The following is a 10,868-nucleotide window of genomic DNA, read 5'->3' on the forward strand; positions in this document are numbered from 1 at the left end:
CATTTTTTTTACCGAAAATGTCTCGGTCTAATCGTCATTTTGTGACTCTTGGACTAGTTTTAAATTCGGGATGGGTATCCCGTACACACAGCGGATTACCAATTTAGTTTTAAGCCAAAATTGAGTACACAAATAAGACTGGAGCGAAGCTCAGGATAGGGCAATTAACCGGTCTTTGACTTACAGAACCCAAAAAACCCTGAACTATTTCTTCTTACAGATTCAAACACTCGATCTGAAGGATCTTCTCACCTCTAAACCCGACGATATAACTATTAGGCTAATGTCAAGTTGTTAAGAGAGCTCAATACTAGTTTTATCTTCGAGGTAATGCAACTTTTTATCATTTTCTAATGGAGTCACCAAATTTTCAATCTCTGGATATTTTATATTTTTCAAAAATATATAATGATACAAGAAAAATAAACCCAAAAAAGAAATTCCGCTTCTTCTTTCTCACCTACACCCAAAATCCTGACCGGCCAGAGCCCGTCCATCCTCGACCGCCAACAGGCAACAATCACCGGTTTATCTTTTGTCAATTTGATTTTCCGGATCGCTGTGCGTTTGAGACAGACCATGATGCATGTACTACCGTGACCCTCTCAAAGTCTAAAATGTTTTGATACAAATCTCGCAGTGTTCGAACAAGTGCTGGATGTGGGCCAACCATGCTTGCATATCATGCAGGAAGTTTCCACACTATGTTTCCAACATCTCAAACCAAAACCCATTTGGTGTCTTCTTCTCTCCTATCAGCTACAAACAACTTCAACAATTGTACGTGCCGCTGCCTTCATTGTGGCCATAGACCTGCAAATATGATAGCAGACAGTATCATTGAACCAAATAATATACCGACTTTCAGATTAATTATTATAGTGTGATCATCTTATTACATGTTCTTTCATTTGCAAATGTGTTCCCTTCAGGTGTCAGTTGCTAATCGCCTTTCATCAGATTTCCACTGTTCTTCAGAAAAGAACTCATTTCTGTTATGCTTTCTAAGACAAGCTATCTGATATGTATGTTTTTGCCTGAAAATCCAAATGAAATCAAAACTCAAGTGAAACAACAATGGAAGCAAACTATACAAAGACAAAGTACAGCAACTCCAGTTCTTGTAGCATGCTTTGTATAAATTATCTCAGATTCATACAGCTTGTATGACATTCTATGTACAATCTCGACTTCAAAATCTCATAATCAATTAACTTAAAACAAATAATGGAGTGGAAAGATTGAACGTCTCAAGGGAAATGCAAGGAAAGCATTAGACACAACACAAGACAAGACAAAAATGGGCAAAAAACTTCTAATGTCCTAAACTCCGACGCTCAGCTTTTGTTCTCAACATTTCGAGTCTATGTTTCAAACTATCCCCCTGCAGCACTGGTGAGCTTTCCGAAACTGGACTGCCGGACCCTTCCATAGCCAACAATTGGCCCCATTGTTGGGTTGGATGAGCAAAGTTTTGCACTGACGCTGTATTAGGACCGGATAATATGTGGTCTCTGAGACTCTTGACAGATTTATATCTCTTAATTTCATCTTCATAATCCAGCGTGCGTGAATTTGAAACCATCTCAGATAACTGTTCTTGATCAACTCTCTCTGAATTTTCCCGACTTCTAGTTATGAAGTCCCAATCAATGCCATTTAAGGAAATTCCTCCCCACTTTGGATTTTCTGTGACGGACTTCCTTCCCTTGGTTTCTTTATTTACGGAAGTCCTCTTTGGATCATCTTGAGCATCTCCATCACACGCATAACTCCACTTGTAGCTCTTACTGTTGTTGTCCATGCTCAATTCTATGGAATGAAGATCACTGTCTCCTGAATCATCTCTTTCATGGTTTTCACCATTTGCTATTCTAAGTTTGTCTTCCTCTTTATCTGGATTCTGATAAGATCCAAACTGAATTTTCTTTAAATAAGCCTCAAGCTCTTTAATTCTTTCAAAACTTGGAGAACCATCATCATTCTCGTCACCTATTTTGGTTCTCAAGTAAGCCTCAAGCTCATTTCTTAGCTTTTCTACAGCTGCACTTTTCTCCTCAAAATGATATTTAGCCTCGGAAAGCTTCATTTGGACTCTTTCCTCACGCAGTACATCGGCTAGCTGAAGCATTTCCCTTTCTTTTTCGACCTCTTCCCGAGCTTTTGAGGATTCTCTCTTCAGCTGTTCCATCTCTGCTCTATCTTCTCCAATACCTCTGGCTAACTCATCACATACTTGCTCCAATATCTCTTTTGCCCTCTTCTCACTCTCGAGCTCTTTCATTGCCTTGGATAGAGATGCTTTTGTATCTTTCAGTTCTTTTCCAAGCTTCTTGTTCAATCTCTCTGTCTGTAATCTTAGTTTCTTTTCTACTTCAAGTTCTGCAGCCATAGAGGCATTGGCATTGAGAATCCTCTCTCGCTCCTTGCTTTTCCATTGTGCCTTTTCTTCCGCAAAATGCTGCACAAGGTCCTCAACCTCATTGCGGTAAGATCTTTTTTCTTTTATCAATTGATCAACTTGGTTGCGGGCTCGACTGAGTTCAGTTCGCAGAACTGCTACAAGAGATATGCCTGCTGAATGATGCTCTTCAAGACCCCAGATATGATTCAGAACTTTAAGAAGCTCTTTAGATGTTGTTAGGCCATCACTAACATCCTTCAGGCGGGTTTTAATCCCAACCATGCAGCCATTGTGCGTTTTGTGTTTGGAATGAGTTTCAATCTGCATTTTGCAGCATGAGATCAGTTTACTTCAAAATACCACAACGCAATCCCTCTGATCAAACTTACTGTCAAAAAGAAGTTATTCCAAAAATAAAAATGAAACAAATTTTTGTTTATACAGAAAAGTGTTCTCATATCAGCATGGCTATCTAAAAAAAACATATTGAACATAGAAAAATCTGTACAATTAGATTGTTGATATCAGAATCTAGGATTGTAAGCTAAAATCCCTGTCCTTACCTTGTATCATCTAATTAAAGCTGGAGACGTGTAAAAGTTCATTTTCTGGAGGGGGTTGAGGCACATGAAATAGACATTGAAAATTTTGGCCCCAGAGTTCTAAGTTTGGACATTAGACAGCTTGAAGGAGACATTTTGGACAGAAACTTTCAGAAACATTAAATATGCACTGGGAGTCTGCTTACTGTTTCATCTAAACAAGCAAAAACATTCTACTAGCATCAAGCTTTATTTGAAAATAGCCCCAAACACACACTCAGCGATCAGTCGGCACTTACCTCCATCAAACTGGTATTGTTGACAGAGTCCGCACCCTCAAACTTATAATCAGTCATCTGAAGTTTCTTAGTAACAATTGATGTTCTTTTCTTATGACCCTGGCATCTGGATCGATCCATCCCCTGTACAGACCATATATCAAACACTTGAAGACCAAAATATAGGTTCACGAATTCCAGCACACATAATCAGATATATGCACCTACATTCTACAATACTTAATTGAGCACCTACTTTTCAGCATCCAATCCCAAAATATAAATGCACCCAGAAGAAAAGAAAGGGAAAGAAGGAAAACCCACCTCAGAATCAGGACTATAAGACGGATCTGACAGATGTTGTGGCAATTTTTCTTTGTTTTTCAACTCTTTCTTGTCCAAATCTTTTTTGGGTGAAGGGATATTATTGATCTCCCACAAAGTGGCAGCGAGTTTTCTTGCAGACACAGGAACTTCTCTGCCCTGAGAGGGAGTGAATTCAACATTTGGCATAGCTAAAGCAGGTGATTTCGTGTTTGTCTTCCAAGTTGGGACTGGAGTGCTAGACCCACCTTTTAATCCAACAAGAATTGCGCGCTTGATTCTGTATCTTTTAACAATTGAGGATGATGATGATGATGAGCAACCTCTCTTTCGAATCTTTGAATGCCCTCTATGTTGTTTGCCTTCCATCTGCAAAATTCTCACTGAATCTTCAAGATTCCTAAAAATCTACTCAGTTTATACCCATTGTCGATACTCAGCATCAAAACCCAAAACACTAAAGTGGATTTGCAAGATTTGAATTAGACTGGAGGAGGGTTTAGCGTTTGAAGTTCATAGAAGTAAACAAAAAGATATGATGATCATGACAGACTGACTTTTTGCAAAGAGATCTTGGTGGTCCAATTTTTGTGGTTTCAAGATTTGTAAGATTTGGAGAGCAAGGCAAGTGGAGGGGTGGTATTTGTTTCTTTCGGAATTGTTGCCTTGATTTCCTCAAAAGAGAGAGAGGTGACGGACGCAATCAGAGAGATTCTTCTTCTGGGTTCACTCGGCAGTCTAAAGAAAGAAAGCAAGCAAGGGAGATCAAAAATAAAAACTAGAAAGCATGGGGCAAGTCCAACTGTCAAGAAGAATGAAACTGTGGAAGATTTGAGTCTTCTCTCCTCCTTTCGATTCAGAAATCTTGAGAGGGAAACGAAAAAGGCAGTGATTTATTAAACGACGAGAAAGAGGACGTGGCGTACACGTCAGCAGGAATGCATTATTCAATCAGGGACTCTTGAATGAATTTCCCGTTAGACAAAAGGAAAATCTTAATTTGCATACTGAAAAGTAAATGTTAGAGAATAGCAGGGGAAGAAAAGAATAAGAGCAAAAATGAAGGGCGTTCGTGTAAATATGAGAAGTAAGACAAAAGTGGGGGCGATAATTGTGGGCTGTGATCTAAAATGATGCGAGTACAGCCCACAATCAATCAACGCCATACGAAGATTAATTTTTTGAGGGTCAAGGCCACGAGGCAGGGTCCCACTAACGGCTATTTGTGTTTGTTGGACCGGTTTGTAGCTGTATTAGTGAATCGATACATACAATTTTTTCCCCAGCCAGGTCCCAGTCTAGCGGTCACTTTGTGATTATTGGATCAGTTTTAAACTCGAACTTGATTGACACAGCTTGCATCACGACGACAAATACTTTAGATCAATTCAAAACTCATGCGAGTAAGTGGGTTGAAGCCCCCATTATGGGCTGCAAATTAAAACCCACGAAATTAGGGAACCCTCGAAAAATATCTCAACTAATTTCGAACTCTCAGTCTCATCTCATGCACCTTTGATCTTTAAATTTAGAGAGATAACCAAACAAGCTATCAAACATTCAAACGCTTAATACATCCTCCATCACCTGCCCTCCCCTAATGTAGAGTACAATCTCCTGTGTGGTCCCACGTTCTGCACAACAATCAGGTGGCTGGACAAAAAAAAAAAAAAAAAAAATTCAAGTGGCTGGGTCTCTATTTGGATAGTGAAGGTTGATCTAGGTTTATCCCTATTTATCACTAAAATACAAAAAAAATGGGGAAAATCACGAATAAACTTGCTTCTGTTCATATTGGTTGAACGACAATCACATTATATGTAAGAGATCACATACTCATTAGGTCATGGATTCGAATCCTACATTCTCTCCAAATCCCTGTTTAAAGAATATATATATAACCAATTAACCATGCACCATGCACAGATGCACTGGGATTAATACTAGCACACAAATAAGATTAGACTTATTATTTTATAGTAGATGCTCTGCGAAATTCCAGAGTTTCCTTGTCCAAAGGATTCGCAGAGTTTCCTTGTTGTCCAAAAGGATAATATGATAGAATATCTTCACATGTACATAATCTTTGTTAGTTGAGTAAATCTTTTGCCCTAAATTAAACCTGCATATATTATTGGGCCAAAAGTGGATAATGATTCAACCACGTCCACTTAAGAAAGTAATTGGCCACTAATAATAATAAATGCTTGTCTGAGTTTTCTGCTTCTCAAAATCATTTTAGGAGAATGTGCAAATGTAATCACACAAGGTTGGATTCGGCAATCGGTATATGATAAACCAAGACGTGTTAATTTTAGACAAGTCAGTCATTGGTTGTTGACCAGGCAATTATTACGACGAGATCCAAGGAGAGGATCCAATATGGGCTTATGGGCTTCAAATATAAGATTAATGGGCTCCTTTATCCTGAACCCACAACTTTTTCAAAGACAAATACCCTATAGCTGGAGCGGAATCGGGCCCGTGGACCTTCATATCAGACACCTATTTCCTGGACCCGCCAATCAACAAAATCCTATCGAGAATTCAAGATAAATCTGTTACGCTGTAGCTCCGCAACACAAACACGGCTAGGATCCAAGAAGAGGATTAGATTGGCTATGGACGCTCTTTACGTGGCGAATTGCTTCACCGCATCTACTAACTCTTCGGTTCCACGATTTTCTCCGATTCTCCGCTCTCAGAAATCAGTTTCAAGAATCACTTCTTTCTCACTCGTCAGAGCTAGCATTCGTCCAGGTTAACTCACTCACTTAAATTTGCATATGTGAAATTTAAGTTGTTGTTTGGTTTCGTAGAAAAATCGTGGAAACTGTAATGAATTATTGTACAGTTCACAGTACAGGTATTTGTGCCCTTATATTTCTGTTTCTTTCTCCCTTGTCAGTCAGGGATGAAGAAGATAGTTAGGCTACAGGTGATTTTAACCCCGCTAACGTATATTGGTTGGCTCCTTTTCCTGTCTTTGACTTCCAGTGAGTGAACTCGTAGAAGACGGTGTGTTGCAAATGTTTTTTGAGGACAGGGAGTTGAATGGAGATATTATCTCCAAAGTTTCTGATAAATTTTGGCAGACTGATGTTGTGAAATTCGTCAATGCTGGTGCTGGAACACTTACTGACATTCCTGAACAAGTAGAGCAGGTAATGTGGGTTATTTGAACATAGTTCGATAAAAAGGTGCTCAGATTGGGGAAGAAGAAACTATTTCTACTTTGTGCATTTGAACCCCTCCTCTACGAGAAATGTTTGAAATAGCATGTTTAATTAATTCCAAATCTAAAATTGAACCCTTCGTGATAGTTCCATTTGTCACAAACAATGTTGCATACATAATTTCTAAGCGGGGACATTGGTTTAAGTGGCACTATGGTTGGTCAGACAGGCTTTAGGTTTTAAATATTGCTTAGTTGATGGAGCAAAGTATTTAGAAAGCACTTGCTAGAGGAAAAGTAGATTTATAGTTATGCCTCGTGAACATGACTTTGAAGTCCATACCCTCTCTTTGTAAATTTAAGGGAAGGAGGGCCTGATTGGCATCTGAAATGAGAGAAGCATCTCTTAGAAGTCAGGTGCCTTTTAAAATAATTGCTCATTCATAAATCATAAGTCAACTTTCATTGCATACGTGGATCATCTTCCATCTCGATGGATTGACGAATATAAAAGTCCTTTTCCTGTTATCCTTTGCCTTACTTTCTGTTAAGCATATCCATTGCTGTGTCACTATAATTTTTTGTTTTCACTTTGGTTAGGGTGATTTGACTTGGAATTTTTCTATGCACGTATATATGTAGGTAGTGGATGATGATAATGAGGGTGGTTTTTTGAAACTCTCGAGGACTCAGGAATGGTTATCAGGTGATAACTCTGCACCAATCAATAAGAAAGTTGCTGCTAAGGTATTCCTGGAGTTATTTTTCTTTTAAACTGCCCACCTTCTCCTAAAAAGACTGCAGAATAGATTTATAATTTAGGGTGAAAAAAGGATTTATAGTTTGATTCATACTTATATGCTTGACAGGCACTGAAGGATGACAGTCAAAGAAGGAAGAAGTTTAATTTACTCAAATATGAAGCTGTATGATACTTCCCTTGAACTCACTATGGTACTTGGTTTATTTATTATCTATATGAATTCAGTGATTGAACTTCTGTCTATGTTATTGTTTCTGACGCGACTCGTTCACTGCCATATGCATTGTCCACTGTCTCATTACCTTTTGCCTTTTGTTTTTTGTAATCGGAAGCTCAGCGAAAAGAAGCAAGTGGATTTGGTGAAATTTTGGTGGATGCACAACCTCCTGTTTTTTTTGACTAGTTTTGAGACTTTAGTTTATATGTTCCAAACTTGTGATCTAGGTCTTCTTGTTATATTTTAATGTCTTTTGTCATCTTTTCTTTTCCTACACCATTTTCTGTTTTTCTTCCTGATTGCTGTTACCATTTATGTGAAATTGTTTCTCTAATCGGGGGAATAAGACATTTTTAATATTCCTTGTTGAGTTGATTTGTTTGTGAAGTTTCACTATTATTCCTTGAGTTCTCATTGTTAACCAAATGAATTTTTGGTTTCTGATCTATTTTTCTTTAGCGATATTTAAGTTGATATTTATTACTTCAATCCTTCATAGTCATTTTTACAGAAAATTAAACTGTTTGATTTGTACTCGGGGGAGATACTGATTTAGTGGACATCTCATTTGTAGCTTAAAAGAGAGCTGGTGTTTTTATCGGTCGGTGTTGGAGCAGCGTGCAGCGGGTATTGTCTCATAGTTTTTTCAGTTCAGGTAAACTCACAACAGATAAGCATCAGTTTCTTAAGTTTAAGGGCACGATTTAATTTTTAGTGAGAAACATGATTTCGGTTGAACTTGTGTGAATAATTCATGAATGGTAGTTTCTGCCAGGGGACTAAATTAGCCAAGCTAATCCAATTGAGGTTACTCTATTTAAGTTCATTACTTGAGCAGTTAAATTCTAATCGAGCCAAGATCGAGCCGTGAAAAGATTATTCAAGTTCGGCTAGTTTATTTCTTAATGAGTTAAGCTCAAGTGGATCAAAAAATAAATAGCTCATTGAATCATTGATCAACCTCTAACGAGCCCTTTGAGGAGCTCCATCATGAGCTCATTAACAAGCTTGTCAAAGAATCCTTGACAACCTTGTTCATGAGTCCTGAATGAATCCGTTCATGCACTCTAGTTGAATTAACAAATATTGTGCAAAAGAAGATAGGCATGCTTTTGACTGAAAAAGCCAAAATAAGACACCATTTGATGAATAAAGAAGCTTGTAAATAAGCAAAAAATATGTGTATATATATATATATATATATATATATATATATATATTATCCATTTACAATTTTTATTTTAGTGAATGAGTTTCTAATTAAGTATGGAGAGCTGACCTGCTTGTTACTTTTACAGGCTGCTATCAGTTACATGGTTGGAGTTCTTTTCAGGTGCTAGTTTACTTTTAAATGATTTCCGTAAATAATATGATAAGTTGAAATTTGTGATTCTTATTTAGTAATAGCAAAAGAAGCAAGAAAAAGCCAGTGTATGAATTTGATGAGAGATGACTTGATCCAGAATCAATCAACATGATCAAACTTCTAAAAATTGTGTCTATCTACTCCTCTGTGTAGATGACACATAGTTAATTCTGTCTAGCCCAATTGTTTCAACTTGAAAAGCCTTTTGTCGTTTGGTCAAAGCAAGATATATGTATTTGGATATATTTCTTTGCTAAGCAGTTAAGGCGACATCATAAATTTCTATGAATATTTTCTTAGATAACAACCAAGATGCTCCTGATAATTATTTTTCCCTGGAAACTCGATCTATGTAAATAAGTTCGTGTCGCAGTTTAATCTTTCTAAACCTGGATTAGGAAATCCTCTGACAAGCTTAACTTGATTTTAGTGCTCCCTAATTGTCTATTTTCCTTGGGGATGAAATGGAGGAAACTGTGATTTGACAAATTACTGAAGCCTTTCACCTTGGATAATATTATAACGAACTTCATTTTCCATGCAGCTGCCTTTACCTCCAGCTCTTATTCCAGCATGTAGACAACCTATCTAAGGAAATGGTTCCTCAAATTTTCATGAAGAAGAAGTCTAAAAAGTATGGCTTGAAAGCTCTTCCTCAACCCATTGATGCTCTATAGTCTAAATTGTCAGTTTTTTTTGTAGCTTATATGAGCACTTCTTTTGCCAAGACTAACATTTATCATCTACAATAGAATTGGAATAAGAAGCGAGGATCTCAAGGATTTCTTTGAGAGATCATTTAAAGGCAGTAGTGTTGCTCTTTCATCTCCAAGGCTTGTAATTCCAGCTGCTATATATGGACTATGGATCCTGTCTCATCGGTATGCTGGTGACTTGTTTGATTTTCAGGTAGATCACAGCAACACCATCTTGTGCGTGGTTTTGGGATTGTTCCTATTAGTGTCAAAATGGCAGATAAAAGTTTTTTACACCCAATTACTGCATAGTTTACTATTCTTTGCAGATTGTGCCGGCCATGTTTGGGATGTTTGTGTATAAAGCTGCTGCTCTTGTTCAAGTCTACAGAGACAATGAGGACCTGAATATCATCTTTCCAGAATATTAAGGAGGCTCGAGTGAGTGAAATCTCCATGTTTTCTCCCGCATGTGAAAATCACTTTATTTCTGAAAATGCTCTGGTGAATCTGGACGCTTTCATGGAGCTGTGTTTAACGTTATAGGCTTAAAATTCGGCTTAAGAAGACTAGAAGAAGAAAAGGCATTCCAAAATAACTCGAACGAAGATGCAGGGTTTCTAAAGTGGCTCCAAGTGGGGATGGTCAGTTAATTTTGCACCGTCAGTTGGTTAGCTATATGAAATTATCCGTTACAGTCAAGCAAGACTGCATTGGTCATGGCAGTTTTTGAAAGTATGTTCGTTGCTGAGCTGCTATTGTGATTACAGAAGCGAATCATCGATATTGCCATGACTTGATGATAGAGGTACTTCTTTCACAGTTCTGTTTTTCTATAAATTGGAGATTTTCATATCCTCTGCTTGTAAATGAGGTTACGGTGAGTTTATTGTTATATGGGAGAGGCTACCGGTGGTGATTCTATGGAAGACGATTGTTTCCATTCAATGCGCAAGTATTGGTCTCTATTTGCATTAAAAGAGTAATAGTTCCTACTTCTCTTCCAAATGCCACCCTTTACAATTAACCTTCTACATCCAGCATGAAAACCCTTTAACAAGAACCATTATCTTATGTCTGGTATAATCTATCTATCTGCATTTT

General features: G+C 37.7%; 2 protein-coding genes across 4 annotated transcripts; one reads left to right on the top strand and one right to left on the bottom strand.

Moving 5' to 3' along the window:
- Window positions 1-441: 441 nt before the first annotated feature.
- Window positions 442-4,384, bottom strand: LOC120006900 (uncharacterized protein At5g41620-like). 2 transcript variants are annotated; one of them, XM_038857022.1, is made up of 4 exons: window positions 3,549-4,384; window positions 3,246-3,368; window positions 900-2,725; window positions 443-813 (listed from the first exon to the last, which is right to left on the bottom strand). In XM_038857022.1, exons 1-3 carry the CDS (start codon window positions 3,915-3,917, stop codon window positions 1,316-1,318), a joined length of 1,902 nt encoding a protein of 633 aa, XP_038712950.1. In that variant the 5' UTR covers window positions 3,918-4,384; the 3' UTR covers window positions 443-813; window positions 900-1,315. The 2 variants fall into 2 exon arrangements, with proteins under 2 accessions (XP_038712959.1, XP_038712950.1); XM_038857031.1 differs by lacking the exon at window positions 3,246-3,368 and having other exon boundaries at window positions 442-813.
- Window positions 4,385-6,114: 1,730 nt separating this feature from the next.
- On the top strand, window positions 6,115-10,759 carry LOC120015459. Of its 2 annotated transcripts, XM_038867911.1 has the most exons (10): window positions 6,115-6,308; window positions 6,546-6,712; window positions 7,366-7,470; window positions 7,593-7,649; window positions 8,278-8,358; window positions 9,002-9,036; window positions 9,614-9,703; window positions 9,822-9,978; window positions 10,094-10,205; window positions 10,311-10,759. In XM_038867911.1, the coding sequence occupies exons 1-9, from the start codon at window positions 6,170-6,172 to the stop codon at window positions 10,193-10,195; spliced, it is 933 nt and encodes a 310-aa protein (XP_038723839.1). In that variant the 5' UTR covers window positions 6,115-6,169; the 3' UTR covers window positions 10,196-10,205; window positions 10,311-10,759. The 2 variants fall into 2 exon arrangements, with proteins under 2 accessions (XP_038723839.1, XP_038723830.1); XM_038867902.1 differs by having other exon boundaries at window positions 10,094-10,759.
- Window positions 10,760-10,868: the final 109 nt, after the last annotated feature.

Source organism: Tripterygium wilfordii, chromosome 2 (assembly GCF_013401445.1).
Source record: "Tripterygium wilfordii isolate XIE 37 chromosome 2, ASM1340144v1, whole genome shotgun sequence".
Lineage (NCBI taxonomy): Eukaryota > Viridiplantae > Streptophyta > Magnoliopsida > Celastrales > Celastraceae > Tripterygium > Tripterygium wilfordii.